Here is a 19,963-nt window from a genome sequence, read left to right on the forward strand (position 1 = left end):
AGGCTCCAAAGCTACAGAGAAACCCTGTCTCGAAAAACCAAAAAAAAAAAAGAAAAGAAAAGAAAAAAAAGAAAAAAAAAAAAAAGAGGTATGCTGAGTATGTGCATGAGCCTGGCCTCCATTCCCGGTACTACCAACAGTAGAGAAAAAGCCCTCAAACATGGATGCGGGAGAGGAAAGGAGGGAGGCAGAGTAGGGAGCTAAGCCTGCTCCCTCTGCACACTTGTTTGTGCATCGGGAAGGCACTGTCACTGAAGTGACCCAGTAGGGCAAAGAGGGCCTGGATGGGGGTTGGAGTTCGTGTTTGGGCATGTGTGGGTGTCTCTTAGACCAGGTGGCAACTGGCCTCTCAGCGTTTCCCTCATCCTCTGCAAAAGGTGGACGGCCACACTTCCTCCAGGTGGCTGCAGGATTACCTCAAGTGGCCATGAGTGGCCTGGGCCACAGGCAGTGAGAAAGGCTAGTGGCTGCTGTGGGAAGGGTTGTGAAGGCCTCTGAATTCCCGCCCCTCACTCTGGGTGTCCAGCTTCCTCCTCGGCTGCTCCTGGCCACGCCCGTGTTGCTGTTGGTTTGCGGCGGGGGGCCTATAGCGAGCTCCAGACTAGGAGAGGATTACACCATGATCCGAGCCTTGGGGTCTGGACCTGGCCTCAGGACACTTTGCTGTGGGACTTGGTGCACGCAAGTCCTGGTTTCTCATGTGACAACTGAGCTGGGGGCATGGGCCTCAACACCGAGCTGCAGGAAATGCGCAGGATCTTGCAGGTACCCCTTTCAAATGGGGATGTGTGTGACAGACTTGTCCAGACAGACCCGATCCAAAGCAACAATGCTTTTATTCCCATCAGTGCTGCTGTAGGGCCTGACCCTTTACAATGAACAGTAGGGAAACATAAGGGGGTGAGGCCAGAGGAGGCGCCATTCTTATAACCCATCACCCTCCCCCATACCCTCTGCACTATCTCCACCTGCCTTGCTCATTGTCGTCCCCTCCCCAGGGAGGAGGGGTTCAGCAGAGACTGGCTCTCTTGAGGGCTCCTTAGGTAGGGTAGGAGGTGAAAGCAGGAGGCTGGGCCCAGTACAGCTCTTCCCAATCAGGCAGCAGACGGAGAGGGGTCACGGCTTGTTGTGTCCTTGGTGACTGGTCCTTGGTAGTCAGTATCCTGCTGAGGCCTCATGGGGGTCCCTGCTGGCTCCGCCTCTCCTCTAGGGCTCTGCACACCCACATGGACACCACGGTGGAGTTGCCATCATTGAACTGCACAATGAACGGGTGACCCTGTGGGAAAGAGCAGGAGATGTGACAGCAGTCCCCAGGCTAGGGGCCTGGTGCTGAGGATGAAGCTCAATTGGTAGAGTCCTTGTCTAGCTTAATGCAAAGCCCTGGGTTGGATCCCCAGCCCCATAGAAGCCAGGTGTGCTGGTGTGTGACTGTAATCCCAGACCCTGAGAGGCAGAGGCAAGAGAATCAGGTAGTCAAGATCATTCATGGCAAGTTTGAGCTACTTAAGACCTTGTTATAAAAAGACAGACAGACAACCAGATCAAACGAAAAGACAGCTAGGCATCTCAGTATGCATTCCAAGGTGTGTGCTAGCCTGGACCTGATTTCTCTTTTTCAGGAACCCTACGTGGTAAGGAAGGCAGGCTAGAATTGGTGCAGGGTCTCAGCAGGTAACAGTGCTGGAAGGCAGCCTGGACGACCTGCTTGATCTCAGGGGCCCACATGGAGGGCCCACTGACCCTGCAAAGCTGCCCTCTGATCTACGCAGAGGAAGCCAGGAAGCATGAGACTTTCTCTAGGAAGCTCAAAGGTGCAGCTTGTCTTAACGCCGTGCTCTGCCTGCTCCTTTCTCAGCTCAGTTTCACGACATAGCTACTAGGCCAGGGCCTGGCCCCTGGGCGGCCAGCTTTCCGGTCCAGTTGCTGCCCAGAGAGCAAAGGATCATCTTGTCAGAGGCGGTGTCAATCCCTGTTAGTCTCCCCCTTTGTCTCCTGTGCCCCTGCACGTGAAGCACAGTCTGCAAATGAAGCACGGACACCTCGCTCCAAGAGGAGGCAGTGGGCAGGAGGAGTGCTGAGGGGTTTAGGGCAGAGGGCTGGACTTCGGGAGGGGGGCAGCTTTGTTTCTATGTGGTCCATCTCCTGGTCTAACCTACTTAAACCCACAGCCAGGCCAGGTTATATTTAGCCCCTGTTCTGATACACTAAGACCAACATTCCCAATCTCAGGGTGTTGTCTGGAGCTTCCAGGGAGGGGGCAGAAGAGATCAAGGACAAGCCACAGGGCTGTCAGAGTCACAATAGGAACAAGGGACTGGAAAGTGTCATTCCAGTCACCAAGTAGCTTTCTTGACCAAACTTTGTAGCCTGCATGGAAAACAGGCCCTGGGGAGCTACAGTTTGAGTGGGGTGATGAGGCATCCCTGATGCTCACCCCAAGCCCCTGCTTCTCTGCCCCCAGCTGCCTCTTTCCTGCTCCCCCATTTTATCTGAGCCTCTCTCGGACTCTGTCCCTGTTGTCTTACAGGGCTTTAAGCTACGTTCCAGTTTACCTGGCTGTGACTTGTGGCCCTGGGAACCTGCTAAGCATCTCAGTGCCCAGCAATAACCTCAACACATCTTCTGCCCCATGGCTGGGAGGAACGTGGTTCTTCTGTGTCCTGACCCCAGCATCTACCAGGATCCGCAGAGGACCGGGTGGAGCTTAAGGATGGGAAGGAAGGCATACTACCCAGGCCTCTCCAGCCTCTTTGGGAGCTTGTGTCCAATTGAGGGCCCAGGGCTACGCCTAAAGCCTAGCTGGGCGCCATATTATTTATCCCTTATGGCACACTGTATGTGTGTGTGTGGGGGGGGTTCAGACATGAGTGTGGGACCCCAAGAAAGGGTATTAAAGTTAGGCTGGTGGGGACTGTAGGTGGCACAGGCCTGGGAGGGGTGAGACAAGAGACACTCCATTTTGGCTTCCATATGCTTTCCTGTTCACACTTGCCCAGCCCCTGCCTGCTTTCACTACAGCCTGAATTCCTGTGCACGCTCTTTTCTGGACTTGGGAGAGGCGACCTTGTGCCCTTCTGAAGAACAAAGACAGAAGCTGTGCTCAGGAGGACGGGTCCCTCCCCCAAAGCCCAGGGTAACACAGTGTCACTTTCCCAGAATGCCTGGTGACTTTGGGGCCATATGCTCCATCACGGGTATCATCTGTCTGAGAACAGGCAGAGTGGAACTGCAGGAGGGGAGTGGAAGCATTCCTCCTCAGCCCAGGAAGGGCTGATGGCAGGCATCACTGCATGGGTGCCCTGTGTCTAAGGTCACAGAGCTGAACCTTTCTTCCCACTATCTCCAGAGTCCAAACCTTGGATTACACCGCACTTTCTCTTGAGATAGTGCAGAAGGCATGGCACCTGCCTGCAGGAAAGCCCGGCCTCCGAGCAGGGGGAGTGATGATGTCATCTGCCTGCTGATGTCGGCATCTCTGGCTCTCAGTGCTATGGGGGCCCAGACCTTGAGGCCAAGGCAAAGGAACCATTAGAAGCAGTGGCTAGCAGCAGCCACAAACCCTGGCATTCCCTCCGAGGAGCTTGTCTGTCTTGCTCTCCCCAAAACATATTCCTGCTGTCCTTCCTGTGGCACACACTCTGCTACAGGTGTCCTTGTCACCTGAGCACCTGATCCTAACTCCAGTCTGGCCACCAGCTAGGGCAGGGCAGCAGTAGCCACAGAACACCCCAATGAAGTGGCTCGCATTGAAGCTCGTGCACAGCTGGGGTGAATCTGGAGCTCCCCTGAGAGCTCACCCTTGCCCACCAGAGACACTAGGAGGGAGAGGACAGCCAGGATCCCGAGTACACGGGCGAGGCTGGCCCTAGGCCTCATCCTCCAAATTAGCGAAGTCCAACAAGTTGCTGGAAGCCTGCCAGACAGGACTGCCCAGTAGTTGGGGTGCCTGGTGAGGGCTCTTGACTTCCCCTCACGGGGCCTGTGAGGCTCATTGGGAGTCTTTGGGCATCTTCTCAGAGATTCCAGCCTCCCCATCTCAGCACTGAGGCCAGACTGTTAGGATCTACACGACCTCAGACCTGTGGAGACAGGTCTAGAGAAACTAGAGAAGTTTCGTTCTGATTCTGTTCAGGAATACTTCAATCTAACTAATAAAAGCAACCTGTGCTCAGCCTTGTTCAATTCAAAGTACTACAATGAACACCATGCATTATGATATTGTTCTTTTGCAGGTCTTAGGGGCAAAGGCGGTCAACTTGTTTAATCTGGGCACCTGCTGCCGCCTTCAGATGTGTGGGCTGTGTGGTGCACTGGCTATCCAAAAACACCGGGAGCTGTGATGTCCCACTCTGACTGCACCTGAGGATAAAATCATGGGAGCACATCACCAGTGCCTAGGCACATGGCCAGCAAGGTGACACGGTGAGGAGGGGTGGCCAAGGCTGTGCTGACTGTCTTACGGCATCAGCTCCGAAGCCCTGAGCAGCTCCATCTGCACTCTGTGCTTGCCACAAGAGTTTCCCCTCAGCGCTACTGTTGGTGGCCGAGTCTTGCAATAAAACTTTCCTGCTACTCCTTTAAAATATTAAACATTAATTTAATTTTAGTTATGTGTATACATGTATGTCTGTGTGTGGGTACGTGAGCATCATGAGTGCAGTCCAGGAGAGGGCATCTGATACCCTGGAGGTGGAGTTACAGGTGGCTGTGAGCTGCCTATGTTAGGGCCAGGTCTGGCAGCACAGGCCTACAAGCCCAGCTATTTGGGAGGTTGAGGCAGGAGGATCACAAGTTCAAAGCTTGTCTGGGTTACAGAGTGAGTTCATGGTCGGCCTGGTTAAAAAGAGGGCCGAGGATACAGCTTACTGGTAGTGTTTGCCTGGCAAACACACGGCCCTAGGTTAAATAACCAGCAGCACACATGTACACACCCACACTGCACCAACACATGCCCGCACACTCCTCTGCCTTTTATATGAGCGGGAAGTGCTCTCCTGTTCCCTCCCTCCCTCGTGCCCCACCCCTTCCTCCTTTCTTCTTGTAGCACAGCTGAAATTATTTACTTAAAATTCAGGTGAAGAGGGCCAAAGATGTCTCACCAGTAACACCTCTTGCCCCACAAGCATGAGGGCTGATGTGTTCCCCAGAAACATTGTAAAAAGGTCTTAAACCAGAGCAGACAGGGTGGGTGTGGGTGGGTGGGGCAGAGACGAGCAAGTAGATCCCTGGAACTTCAGGCCAGTGAGAGGCTCAGGACCGCTCCCGAGGATGACACCTGCAGGTGTTCCCTGGGCTCTACACGCCACATCTACACACACTGCAACATGGACACACTCAGCCACACACACTTAAAAACACAATTCAAATTAAAGACAGGTGCAAACACTGAGTATTGTTATGCATTTAGTGATTCCTCGAGTTTTGCTAAGTTAAGCTAAAAATGTAGGTGATTAATTAGATACTAGAATTAGGATGTAACTTCTTCCTTCCTTTTTTCGAGAAGGAGTTTTTCTGTGTAGTCCTGGCTGTCCTGGAAACTTGCTGGCCTCAACTCAGAAACTGGCCTGTCTCTGCTTCCCGAGTGCTTGAATTAAAGTCGTATGCTACCATTGTTCGGCTAGAATGTAATTTCTAAACCAATGGATAGATCACGTACTTGGCAGGCAAGGCAGTTATGCCTATGTTTTGTAAATGTGACCTGTCTGTGAGTTCAGGTGAAGTTTCCCACCGTGGCATCACACCTGTGCTCAAACCCTTTTGAGTTTTGGAGTATTTCTGGTTTTTGGAACACAGGGGCTGTGTGTATGGGGAGCAGATGGGGAGCAGGCTGGAGTAGCCCCCTTGGAATACGGCAGAGAGTAACAGGCTGAGGAGTCGGCTCAGGGGTTAAGACTTATGTCCATTTTTAAGGACTTGGTTGGCACCATCTATTACTAAGCATTTGTTTGCATAAATACTACATAAATTTGGATTCTCAATTATTTCTCTTCTATATTTCTTTTGTTAATAAGGACAAAAGTGAGAGAAAGGACCCGTGTCAGTGGGAGTGATCTGTGCACCTAAGGGCACTGAGTTTGGATCCCAGAACCCACGTCAGGTGGCTCACAACCGCCTCCAGCGCCTGTTCCTCTGGCTTTCTGGCCACCTGCACTCAGGTGTCAATACCCCCTCTCCGACATGAACATAACTACTAATAGCAAAACTAAACCTTTAAAAGAGAACAAGAAAGGCCCAAACTCAGACCTTGCATGTAACACAAAGGACTGAGAACAATCAGTTTCTGGGCGTGTGGTGCACGCCTTTAATTGCTGAACAGGGGAGGCAGAGGCAGGCAGATCTCTGTGAGTTCAAGGCCAGCCTGGACTACAGAATGACTTCCAGGCCAGCCAGGGCTACATATTAAGACCTCCATCTTGAAGAAAGAAAAAAATGACCAGTTATTTTCCATTTAAAACTGTACTTCCCTTTCTATAAAAAAAAAGTCTATGAAAAAAGAAGCAAACTGGTTGAAAATTCAGATCATTTTATGGCCCAGCAGCAAATAAAAATCATCATCAGAATGCACTGTTAGCCTTGAGCAGTATTTCCTAAACTACCACACAAGGAACTCCTGGTACGTAGCTATTCTGTTATTGATTCACTGTGCTTTGCAAGGTAACGCTGAAGGAAATTAAATGTATAGAAGCCCGGCATGTGCTCTCCGTGGCTGTGAGTGGGTGACCTGTGTGTTCTGAGGTGGTGTGGCTGGTCATGCGCAGGATGAATGACTGAGGGGGCACACTTTGTCCGGCTATGAGGGCTGCTTTCAGTGTGCCTGCCTCACTGTTAAGGAAGGCAGAGGGGCGACTTAGTTATCAGCATGAGCTTTTTTCTTCCAGGAGGACCTGGATGCAGCCGAGCTCCCTGGGAAGGTGCCTAGGTTCCAGAGCCCTGGGACGTTTTCTGTCATATTCCTTCTCTTCGCCCCTCTCATTTTAGAGGGTCTCATGTAGCCCAGGGGCCTCTGTACTTACTACTTGCCAAGGACACCCCTGAACTTCTGATCCAGTCTCTTTTTCCCTTGTGCTGGGATGACAGACATATGCCACTGTGCTCAGTTTTATTTATGCTGGGGATGGCCTTCAGGGCTCACGCATGCTGGGCAGGCATTCTGCCCACTGAGCTACAGCCCCACCCTCTTTAGCACATGGCTATTTAGTGCCCTCAGAAAATAACAAAGCCTCAGCAACTTGACATCCACACTCCTTACTAAAGAGCACAGGGTCAGATTGCTTCTCACAATCTATGTAAAATATTTGTTTTTTATTTAGTGAGTCAGCTTGCTTCCAGATCTGCAGCTGCTGTGCAGTCTATGACCACTACAATTTAACATCCCACCTTAGACTGTGAATCTGGAAGTTAAACTAAAATTTGAACACTTGATTTTGATCTAGTCCCTCAAGGCTTCACTCAAGCCAATTGCCCTGGCTTGAAGACTTGTTTTTATTTTTGGGGTGTGTGTGTGTGTGTGTGTGTGTGTGTGTGTGTGTGCGCACGCGCACAGGCCAGAAGTTGAGTTCTACCGCTCATCTTATTTTTGGGAAGGGTCTCTCACTGCAGCATTTGACCAGAAAGCTGATAGTCAGCCCCAGGGATCTGGTTACCTCTGTTTCCCCAGTGTTGGGATTACTGATGCACAGGCCGTGATGCCCAGCTTTTGTTTGGTAGGGGTGGGATGGGGTTCAATACAGGGTTTCTGTGTGTAGCCCTGGCCATCCTGGAACTCACTCTGTAGCCCAGGCTGATCCTCCCGCATCTGCCTCCCGAGTGCTGGGACAGCTTTTGTGTGGGTGCCCAGACCCTGAAGGCTTTATTGTAACCAGTGCAGCCTCTCCTGCTTCAATCGCAAACACAGCAGTAGTGGCTAAGTACAAAAGGCCTTCGAAGGAAGGGTACTTCAGAAGGAAGTGCGGGGCCAGAACCAGGAGGCAGCACCTATTAGCAAAACTGCACAGTGAGGACGAAACTGAAACTCGGGTCTGGGGTCAACCACCCATGGACACATGGTCCTGCACACTGTAACAGAGAACCCCGCAAGGCTCACTGCCAAAGACCTATGCAAAGGAACGAAAGAATAAAAAATGGTAAGTTCAGAAGTGTGAATATGTAGAATTTTTAAAAACAAAGGAGTGTGTGATACATTTACAAATCTTTTAAAAAAGATTTTACTTTTATTTTCTGTGCACTGGTGTCTCACAGGCATGTGTTTCTGTGCGAGGGTGCAGGATCCCCTGGAACTGGAGTTATACAGACAGCTGTGAGCTGCTGTGTGGGTGCTGGGAGCTGAACCTGGGTCCTCTGGAAGAGCAGTCAGTGCTTTTAACCGCTAAGTCATCTCTCTGATCCCTACATTTAAAATCTTAAAAATGTAATTTTTCTTTTTTTTTCTTTTCCTTTTTCTTCTTCTTATTTTTGTTAAGTCCTGAGTTTATGCAGGATTTGCTTTAGTTAGCTGAGTAGCTTCCTGGGGTGGAATAGCTCATTCACCAGCCACACTGAAGTAAAAACACCCTGCCAACTGAGTGTTGGAACACCAATATTAAACACAGTAAAAGATATCACTTTGACCATGGCCTTTCTGGAACACTCTCTAGGAAGCAATGTGTGATGTCACAGGGGTAGAGAGACCTGACATCCTATAAATTCAGTAAAGACATATGGGGCAAGTTGCTCTTGGCTTCCTCTGTAGTTCGGTTACCTCTAAGATTTATGTTCATAGTGGAGGGAAAGAGAAAGAAACATCTTCCGGAGTAGATCTATAACCTTATCTTGTTTTTTAATAACATTAGGGATGGCGTCCTATGATATAATCCTGGAACAACTGCAGAGGAGCTCAGAAACTCAGTGGGAAGTTTTATATTTTGGCTTTGGAGCATTTTGTGGAGGCAGGGTCAGGTAGAGTGGGCCAGGGAAAGGAGCCAGGGAGCTTCAGAGAGTGAGTGTCAGCTGGTTTAATTTTCTGTGTCAACTCTGAAAATTAGATAAACAATGACAAACCAGGCTTTTTAAATGAACTTGTCACTTCTGTTTTTCTTGATACACGGTAGCATTTTTCAAGTCCTTGCAGCCTCGAAGACAGATTTAACCCCTGAGAGGATTACCAAGTGTTTGAAAGGCCTCACATCTGAAAACAAAGGCTTCAGTCCAACTTCGTACCCCTTAAAAGAAAACCAAATTCTCATTGAAATCTAGATACCCTTCTCACCACACTAAGGAGACTCCATCAGCAGGTACGGGGAGGGCGGGAAGTCTTTGTGGGAGGGCATAGAAGGCCTTGTGGGAGGGCATGGAGAGCCTTAGCTCTTCCCTCCTCTTTGCGTCCTTGTCCTCTTGGCTCTCCAGACCAAGTCAGCTCTTGAGCATAATCCCTCTGCTCTTACCCTCCTTTCCCAGTGTTCTAGAACACGGACGTGTGCACAGGTCCCCACCTCCTCTCCCTACATAGGGGAGCACGGACACTGTCTCATGGTTTCTCTGCCTCTGCCTCCCCAGTGCTGGGATTAAAGGCATGCACCACCACCACCTGACCACAACAAGTTTTTACTACAGTTATTCACTTATTTGTTCACTTACTGTGCGTGTGAGCATGTGTGTACCCATGCTACATCATGTCTGTGGGTATCCGTTTTCTCTGTCTACCATGTGTGTCCCAGAGACTGAACTTATGTCACCAGGCTTGGTGTTAAATGCTTTTACTCACCGAGTCAACTCGCCAGTCCCAGATTAGTGGGCCTTTCTGCCTACATTGCCTTTGCTCTAGAGGCAGCTCTTTCATGACGACATGGCCTAAGCATGCTTTGCAGAGACTGTTTTACAGGCAGTGGCATCTGGGCAGGTGATCCTTCCTGTCGTCAAGTCCATCCTCACAGCTACCCAGGGAGTCACTAACGGCTCCACTGCTCCTCTGCTCCGTTTGTTTGTAGGAAAACTAGACTCAGGCAAGTTAACTGGTTTGGCCAAGGTGCGTGTGGGATTTGAAGTGGAGGGGCTCCACACCCGTGCCTGTAGTGAATGTAGCAGCAGCACACGGCTCAAAGCAGGCCAAGGGCCCACATATTGCCAAAGGCTCCATCAGCAAGGCCTGGCTCAACACTTGAAAGGCAGAGGAAGAATGAGTTTCAGGCCAGTCTAGGATACATAAGGAGCTCCTAAGTTACATAGCTAAAGCCGAACAAAGACAAAATGAATGAATGATGGGAATGAATGAATGCTACCTTCTTTTAGAGGCAGAGCTCCTACACTTTGAGGTGGTGATGGTGGTCCTTCAAGCTCAAATCTCATTGGCTGGTGCCTATCCTCAGTTTCTCGGTTCCCAAACATGCTTGCTCGACATCCTGCAACCTGTAGAAAGAACTCCCCCCCAACACCAAAGTTGCAGATGCCTTGTCTGCCCTAGAGACAATGTTAATGTAGGTGCCATGAAGCGATCTGGTCCCCCTGCCTCTGCCTCATCCTTGATTCCGAGACTGTTCTGGTCACTCGGGGGAAGAGCTCCTCCTCTAAAGAGCCCACACTTTCAAATCATTTCTGATGGCAGCCAATGATCTGGAGAGGGCTCCGGAGTACGCACCCATTAAAGGGGTGCTGCCCCGGCCTCCCACTGTCTAAAGCTGTATCCCGGCTGTGCGAGGAAGCAGGGAACAAGCCAGCTGTGGGTCCCAGGCCTGTTTTGGTCTGTGAACACTGTCTCCTATAAAATATAGGAGCAGCCCCACACCCATATCACAAGGCGAAGGTAGGAAAGTAGTGCAAGCTGTCCCAGGCCAAGCCTGTGGTCACGACATGAAGAGACCTCAGTTCTGACGCGCCTGTCACAGTCCTCAAGGAAACCGACGACACCCAACACCCCTGCAAAGTCTGGTAGACACCAGGCCAGTTTTTGACACAACTTGCTGACCTTACAGAGGCACACAGGTAAGGGGGTCTGAGACTCTGCTTTCTAGGTATGAAGGCCCTCATCACTTGGAGGCGCAGCCTTATCTCTGGAACAGCCCTAAAGAACCAACTTGTTCTCCATGCGAAACAAGGCCAGGCTGACTTCTCCTGGGCTCAGCCGCCCATGTGAGAAAAGCACAAAATAGAAACAAGGACTCCAACTGTTGCACTCACCAACAGCCTACAGACAAGACAGCAGCGCCCTCAGACAGCATTTCAAATACAGTTTATTAGTGTGTGATATGAAAAGGGTATTTTTATTGCATGATATAATGCAATGGGACCTTGGGCGCTCTGTGGAAAGACCTCACACTCAGAAGTGTAATGAACCCATAGTCCCAAAAACATTATACTGTACATTAACCTATCATTAATGGCACATTAGGGCTAGGGGCATTGCACGCTTGCTGGTCAGGGCTCCATCAGGACAGTGTTGAGAAAACCACACAGTCTTCCCAGGCTTAAAACAAATAGAGAAAATAAATATTCCTGATGTCTACAGGCAGCTTTAAAGCAAGTTCAGTCCCAGCTCTGCCTTGCAATTTCAAAGCCTGCTTTTTGAAAAAAGGAAGTTAGACACTGAACAAAGAAAATGACTGTGTTGCTGTGTACCCTAGCTAGTAGTGTACCCCAGCTAGTAGCTACACAGCCTCAGTGCTGGCTCAGCAAGGGCCAGAGAGAGAACACCTCTGCTGGTGTGAAAACTGCCTGAAGAGGGGACACAGACCTTACAGCGTGGGAAGGGACCTTGGCAGCCATGGGTCCATTCTCTCATTTTCCAGTCCGGGAAATCAGGCTCAGAAGTGTGAAAAATGGTAGTGCAGCCAAGTAGAGAAACAGCAAATGATGTAAAAACACAACAAACAAACAAACAAACAACAACAATAACAAAAACAACTGGCCAACAAACATGAGAAAAAAAACTGCTCATTCTCAAACTTAATAAAAGAAATGCCAATCAAACAACAAATAGATAATTTGCCACTGATCAGATGGCTGTAATTTATATCAGATGAGGTAAGGAAACTGATTTTACATATCCAGCTTTAAAATGTATATAAAGTAATTGTCTTAAAAATTAAATGTATGTATGTACATGGGCATATGCCGTGGCATGGGTGAGGAGGTCAGAGGAAAGCCTGCTGGAGTTGGTTTTCTCCTTATCCCATGTGGGTCCCAGGTAGTCTGGTTTGGCAACAATCACCTTTACCCACTGAAGTCATCTTGCCAGTGTGAGAGTCATGGTCTTAATATTAAAATACAGTAACAGTTAACATGTTCTAGGACAGAGTTTTGGTTAAATAAACACAGCACAACCACATTATGGAAAGCCAAGTATTCACTATGAGTGAGGACACTGAAGAAAAAAAGAGTGAGAACTTCTACATGATGTAGGAGGATCCAGAAGACATGAACTACCAAAGAGCAAAGGAAAGAAAAAAGGACAAGAACCCGAGGTTGAGGACAGACGCTGGTCGTCAGCTTTGGGGATGGGCTGGGTCAGAAGGAGGGCAGAGCCTGGCTTCTTGTACAGGGTAAGGGATTTACAATTTACAGTCTAGTTCTGGAGTCTTTTTTTTTTTTTTTTTTTGGTTTTTTGAGACAGGGTTTCCCTGTAGTTTCTAGAGCCTGTCCTGGAACTAGCTCTTGTAGACAAGGCTGGCCTCGAACTCAGAGATCCGCCTGCCTCTGCCTCCCGAGTGCTGGGATTAAAGGCGTGCGCCACCACGGCCCAGCTTAGTTCTAGAGTCTTACTTGGGAACCCAGCCCTTCCCATCTCCTGTGCACTTTCTCTTTCTGCTGCACCTTGATTGTCCTTTCACCAAACGTCAACAGTGAGTTGGTCACAAGGATCCTTTCCAGCAAGGTGGAAACTCAGTCTCCACAGGACATCATACCTCCTTCTGGTGGCCCTCCTACTGACCTCCCTTCCTTCAACACCCAGGACATAGTTCCTTCTAGGTGGCCCTCCTATTGACCTCCCTTTAGCAGAGATCAATCATTTATAGCCTAAAGGGATTCTTCCCGACCCACAGCGGCTTCCCAGGCACTTCCAGAATCACCCAGCTCTGCTGGTGACTCACCTCCATCCACAGAGGACGGAGGACATGGAAGCTGGGCAAGGTTAGGACTCTGACTTTGGCTGAAGTGCAATCAGATTTCTTTCTGGAAACATCCGTCTCCTTAACATAAACAAGGAGAGGACCTAAGGACCAAAGACTACACACTGTTTGTATAAACAGTGTTTAGGACAGCACAGTGTTGGGCAGGAAAGTCTGGCAGCCCCTGATGTGCTGAGAGCTAAGTGGTCTCCTCATTTCTCCATCTTTCCATCTTCTTGATATATCTGGGTGAGAGACTTGGAGGCAGCAAGCTGAAATGCTGGATTTTGTTTGTCCTAGGGTCTGCCAGCACACGCGGTAATTAAAATGTTGATTAGTAAACAGTTTCAACATATGACAGACAATGTGGCTAAAGCCTACAGTTAGGTCAATAAGTGATTTAGACTTGCCATTTAAAAAAATCTCATTTAAATTTTGCATACATTAATCACTACCACACTTCAAGGTTCTGATATCCACCTGACTACAATATTAAAATAAAACTTGCTGCCCCAGGGAAATCCTACTTATTCTTAATTGTTTCCAGGCTTTGATGGGCTTTTAATCTAAGATTAATTTATGCAATTTTAAATAACTCTTCTTATGATTAATAAGCTTGAAAATTAAAAGGAGTCTAAAGCAATTATAATGAGCATTTGGTCATAACCTCATTAGATGAAGGAGTGAAGGGTACAGCTTTGGAATTCTTACAAGACTACAATTTAAGGTTACTTTTAGAGAAGTCAAACACAGCCCCTGCAATTGCAAAGGCAGGTTAGCAGGGGTCAGTGTTAAAATGATGGCCAGCAAGATTAGCATAGTAATGATGTTCCCTGACAGAAGGAAAGGACACCGAGAAAAGCAGAGAGACAAATGGCATTGCCGCCAAAAGGCTACAGGCTTGGAGCTGCGTTTCTGGTCCTCTTGGTTAGAGACTTTCAAGGGATTTGGAAAGAGGTAGAAGGTTAGGACAGATTTTGCTCGATGATCAGTTCTGGGCTAGAACCTGGCTCCTCTACTCCAGCCAGCAAAACTGTGCCCTATGTCCTTCTTGCTGGCTGCCAAGTGGCTGTCTGTCCAGCCTCTTCTCTGCTGAACGATCAGCGGGGCATCCTGCTTTACGTTCACGCTGGAAGGGTCCTCCCAGGTGGGCTGGGTCTAGCCCAGCTAATGTTTCCCACATGTCCAAGGTCAGCATCTGTACTTTGGCCAAGGTTGGCTCCTTGCCGCCCTGTTATCTTTGGATTCAGCCTGCTCTGTTTTCTCTTCATCGTCAACCCTTTAACAGCAACGGTGACGACAATGAGTGGCCACCATTTATCGATCACTTACTGTATGTCAGGCTATGCTAAGCAAGGAATGTATTTTTTAATCTCACCCAAAAGTGACACTTTGGGCTAGGGAGCCTGCACAGTTGGCAAAGTGCTTGCTGCACACAAGGATGCGCATTCCATCCCCAGAATTCCCGGGTGTGCAGTGCACGCCTGTAATCCCAACGCTGGGGAAGCAGGAGGCAGGCAGAGAGATCCCTGAGGTGTTAAGCCCCAGGCTAGTGAGATACCCTGTCTCAAAAAAAAAAAAAAAAAAAACAAACAAAAAATCCAAGTGCTTTGGTTAGGGTTTCTATTGCAGTGATAAAGCACCATGACCAAAGCAAGCCCGGGAGGGAAGGGTTCATTTGGTTTACTCTTCCACATCCCTGTTAATCACTGAAGGAAGTCAGAACAGAAACTCACACAGGGCAGGAACCTGGAGGCAGGAGCTGATGCAGAGGCCATTGAGGGGAGCTGCTTACTGACTTGCTCTCATGATTTGCTTTCTTATATAACCCAGGACCACCAGCCCAGATGTGGCCCCACCCATAATGGGCCAGACCCTTTCACGTCAACCACTAATTAAGAAAATGCCCCAGTGGCTTGTGTACAGTCTGATCTTACAAAGGAATTCTCTCAATTGAGGTTGCTTCCTCTCTGATGACTCTAGCTTGTGTCTAACATGGACACCAAGGTTGACAGATCCTCAGAAATGAAACCTGGGATTGAAATCTGGCCTCCACATGTACAATCATACATACACAGATGCACACACACACACGCACACAAACACACACACACACACACAGAGTCATGCTCCGTGAACTGAGGTGGGCAGGGAAGGAGGGTAGGGGTGTAGGGGTGTAGGGGTGGGGGGAGCTGCACTCTGCTGCTCCACCACTTTCTGATTTCTGAACTTAGGTTGACTTTTCTGAGAGGCTGAGACGGAGCCGCACATTTTCCCTGACCACTGTGCCTCCTCGGAAAACCACCCTGACATCATCCTCAAGAAGGGAGTGCTCAGCTTGTTCTGTTTCTCCGAATGTCACCAGTGGTGTGTCTTGGCTGATCCTGAGGACACTGACGGTTCTGATGTTCTTTCTGCAACTGGACACACACCTCACTGCTCCTCTTGGCGATTTCCTCCAACCACGGGCTCATTACAGCCCAGTGCTGACAGGAACAGACACAAAAGAGTCAGGATTCCCGTCAGTGGGGGGCAACAGCACACCAGTCCCTGCCAGAGAGACCACCAAAACCAGCAGATGTTGACTGCAAATGTCTCATATATCTGTGTTTGTTCCAAGTCCAAGAAGCTACCAACTGGAGATGCCCAGGTATCTTAGATGAGAAAATCAGAACCCAGCGAGGCTGTATGAGTCAGGCCTACACATGTCAAGCAATTAACAGTTTACAATCATCCTTTCATAAACTTATGCTGGAAGTTCACAGCAAAATGTGACCCTGTGACATGGGCATTAGCATTTCAATTAAAATTTATTATTATTATTTTCATGACAGTTTCATATGTAGCTCAGGCTAGCCATGAACTTGCTATATAGCCTTGGGTAACTTTGACCTTCTTGATCCTCCTATCTCCATTGCCTGAGTGCTGGGATCAAAACCTAGGGCCTTGTACTTGCTAGACAGGCACTGTGCCAACTGAGTTACATGCCAGTCCCACCTCTCTCGTTTTACAGGTAAAGGCACGGGCTAACTAAACAGCTGGGGCTTCCCCACTTTCCTAGGGGTAGTGCCTGTACCAGAAACCCTGATTTGGATGTCTACACCCGGATGCTTATCTCACAAACAAGAGGGAGGACACACAGATGTGACCCCACTCTTTCGTTCACAAGTCTCTCAAAGCTCTTGCCACAGTTTGGCATCTACAGGGTCTCACGTATCCCAAGCTGGAACTCACTATGTCACCGAGGGTGACCTATGTTCTGGATCCTTTCTGTCTCTATTTAAAGTGGTAGGATTACAGGCGCGTGCCACCATGCCCAGCTCTCCAAAGGTTTCCTTGTTTGTTGTGTTTGTTAACCATTTCTTTAACAGAGACAACTGAAGACCCTCCGGTGCCTTTGCTGGGACAGCTGCAGGGGATGCCATGGCTGACCTCAGCACAGCAGTGCTCCCTGCCTTCTCTTACAACCATGCAGCTCAAGTGGCTGGCTTGGAGCTGTTTGTCCCCATGCTTCAGGAGACAAGACTAGAAGCCACATCCCAACGAAAGCTAACGTGTGGCTTCTTCCACTGAGAAGTTTTGACACAAGATAATGTCAGCTGCTTCAAGCAATGCTCCCAGGCTTGACTCCTTTGCTTGGTGGCTGGGCCCAGGAAGGGAAGACACCACACTGTCTACCGCCCACACGAGGGGCACTTTATATCTACACATAGTACCTGCTCAGTAAAGGTAGCTGGGACATAGAAGCCTCTCCCAGGGGAACCAGATGTCTGGAAGCTAATTATTTCTATAACGGTAACTGGGATCGGGAGTGGGAATGTTGTGACCAGAGAACTAGCAGTTTTTTTTTTGTTTGTTTTTTTTTTTTTTTTTTTTTTTTTTGGTACAGGATGCCAAAACCAACAAACAATAAGACCTTCAGATGCTCTTGGCTTCCCTTTAGATAATCACTTAGCAGATCTGGTTCAAGCAGCTGGTTATTCAGTCTCTCTCCCTCTGCTGCGCTGTCTGTACTACGGTTCTGGTTCAAGCAGACCTTGGCTGCGGCTGTGCATGTGCACACCTGCTTGCGGCCTCCCTCAGCCTCCTGTGGATGTGGAAGGGTATAGGACCACGGCAGTGATCTGGGCAAAGAGACCAAAGGCTACACAGGCACCCGTTTTATCGTCTTATACATTTCTTTGTGGAATATTTATACTTCACTGAAAACCGAGGTAACACCCCGCTGCCTACTACGGGTGGCAGGAGACACAGCTCTGAGGTAGTGCACAGCTGGGTCCTGTGCTCCTCCCTGTGAGGGACTCCAGGCGAGTGGTGAACCTCTCTGAGCCTGCTTTATGCATTACCACCGTGGAAGTAGGAGTAAGCCTTCATATCCACATGAAGGTAAAAATGAAATAACGATGTGGGAGAACTCTCTCTCCCCTTCCTAAAAGATGCCATTGGCTTGGAATAACTTCTCTTTCAGATCTTGTTCTTATAAGCCAGGGTCTCTGTGTCACAGTGGCTAGCTATCTCAGACTCGTCGGCTCAAAGGAGCCTTCCATCTTGGCCTCTTAAACAGCTGTGGCTGCAAACCTATGCAAATAAATACACACTTATTTTTTAGGCTGCCACACACATATTCTATCAGAATTCATCACAGTCACAAAGTTCTGTGTAATCATTACTTTATGTCTGCCAAGCTGCTCCTGAGAAAATAAGCTAAGGTAGCAGCTCTGGCCAGTGTGGATATCAGAGCGTGGGACTTTCCCTTAGGAGCCAAGCTGTGTGTCACATAGGTGCATAGGTAGCGATGGTCGCACAAAATACCTGCCCTGTCCTGTGGGGCCTGGTCACACACCACTCCACTCACCGAGTCTCCCCAGATACCCAGGGCCAAGGGAAACCCTTCCTTCTCGGAACTCACTTTACCCATCAATAAATTCCTAGTGCTTCAATTCGGTAGCCATTTGCTGTGTGTTGGTCTCAGGCTGGGGCTAAAGATCTGAGCAGGGTGATAAATGGGACTTATCTGTGCTCTAGGAACCGTGATCTGGTCCATGACTATCACCAGCTACAGTGGGAAGGTAACATGCTAGAGAAAGCCACCTCTTCACTGCAGCAGCCTGGAAGGCAGCAGGGGGTGAATGTGGGTGGCTGGGTGAGAAGTCACCATGTGACTGGGGAGTGGGCTGTGGGAGAGCACAGGGCAATGTTCTAGACACTCAGAGACTGCCAGAACCGGGCAGCTGAGACAAGGGTCTGGGTGTGTGTATGTGTTTGCTGAGTGTGCGTGTGTGTGTGTGCCTGCCCCTGTCAATTCCATCACGAGTAGCTGATTTATCCTCATCTCTCCTGTGAGGCTGCAGGCTAACTGGAGTTAGGACCCAGGGACCACAAGGTACCCCTTTCCCATAGCTGGGTGGGATACACTGCATTGAGCTGGGGCTGGGGCTCAGGGCACAAACTTAGTGAGTGCTCACTGAAATTCTCCACAGCACAGAAAGCTTCTGAACCAGCCTGTACCCTGTGTGCAGGAGGCTATAATCTCGCTGGTCCCGAAAGTCTGCCATGCTTTCCTCCGGATGCTTAACCCACTTTTCAGGAGCCCAGCCCAGGCTCTGCAGACCTCCTGCCAGGGGGTGAGACCTGCTCTGGAGAAAGACCTTTCCAGCATCTGCCAGTTTCTAGGCTTGCCGGTCTGCCTCCCAAAAGCTAGAGGGAGATCATTCCAGAGGCAAGGCTGTGGCTTAAAAAAAAAATCATGTTTAATTTAAAAATTAGAAGCTGGAGCAGGCTGTGAGCACAGGGGTTGATTGAAACAAAATTTAAATTCCTGTCAAGCCCATTTAAACACGGGGGCCCTTCATAGACAATTAGCTGCTCCCTGTGAATGCTGGATAAACTCGGGCCTGGTCACTGTGAGAAGAGAGGCGCCCACTGTGAGGCACTGGAAAAAAATTAACTAAGATCAGGCGGTATGAAATATTTAGCCTTCCAGTGTATCACAGGGGTCTGCAAGTGTAAACAAGACAAAAATCGATTCCTTGGTGCCCTCCAATCAATCCCCAAAATGGCGAGGGCATCTGCTTTGGCTAAATTTTGTTTACATCGGCAGATTTGCCTTAATTGCGGTTGTTTATCTCTCGTGGTCCCGGGGGCCCTAATCTCCCGATTACTAATACTTAACACTCATTTCACATCTAAAGCTACTTCTAATCCTCAACAGGTTTGGGGGGCTCTTAGAATTATTGAAGGCACAGAGGCGGGAGCCGCAGCCTCTTTGTGAAAGGCCCATTTCCTACCCACTACCAGCTGGGCCCAATCGTCACCAGGGAGCGGGGGACAAAGGTGCTAAAAGGCTGCTCCACAATGACTGCCGCTCCGCGGGGACTGAGCCGATGAAAAGGAGCTTTGATGGGAAATCTGAACAAGAGGCTAAAGCAGTCCAGCCAAATAAAGTTACTGTCATAATCAAATGCTGTCAATCACCATGAAAATCCAATTAAAAAATGTCTCAGCACAGCCCTCTTAAGTAGAAAAATGTACCCTATTTATACAAATTTTTGTCAACTCCATACCGATCCCGCAATTAGAAAGTCCTGCTATTAATTGAATCCCCCTCCCCCGCAACTTTAGACAGAGATGCAGGTCGCGCTGAAGCCTTCTGAGGGAGCCAAGACAAACACAGGCTATTGGTGTACAATTAAGAGTTAATCGGGTTACATTTTAAAATTCCATTTTTATTTGTGCCAGGGGAACCTTTGCTCGAATAAATGAAGGGTTCCTTTTCTCCCACTTCAGACTCAGTGGCCATTTCTACGGAGCGAGAAGAGGAGCGGAAGCAGGACACAGGGAAGAAACTAGTCCATGCTCCAGCAGATGTCTCTCGGTAGACCAGG

At 49.1% G+C, this 19,963-nt stretch overlaps 1 protein-coding gene across 5 annotated transcripts in view; it reads right to left on the reverse strand.

Moving 5' to 3' along the window:
* Positions 1–817: 817 nt before the first annotated feature.
* Positions 818–19,963, reverse strand: part of Map2k5 (mitogen-activated protein kinase kinase 5) — a 229,043-nt gene continuing 209,897 nt past the window's right edge. For all 5 annotated transcript variants that reach the window (XM_038321200.1, XM_038321199.1, XM_038321198.1 and 2 more), the window contains one exon: positions 818–1,279. In XM_038321200.1, the coding sequence (XP_038177128.1) occupies positions 1,175–1,279 (105 nt within the window). In that variant the 3' untranslated portion in view covers positions 818–1,174. The remainder of the gene's footprint in view (positions 1,280–19,963) is intronic.

This window comes from Arvicola amphibius, chromosome 3 (genome assembly GCF_903992535.2).
Source record: "Arvicola amphibius chromosome 3, mArvAmp1.2, whole genome shotgun sequence".
NCBI lineage: Eukaryota > Metazoa > Chordata > Mammalia > Rodentia > Cricetidae > Arvicola > Arvicola amphibius.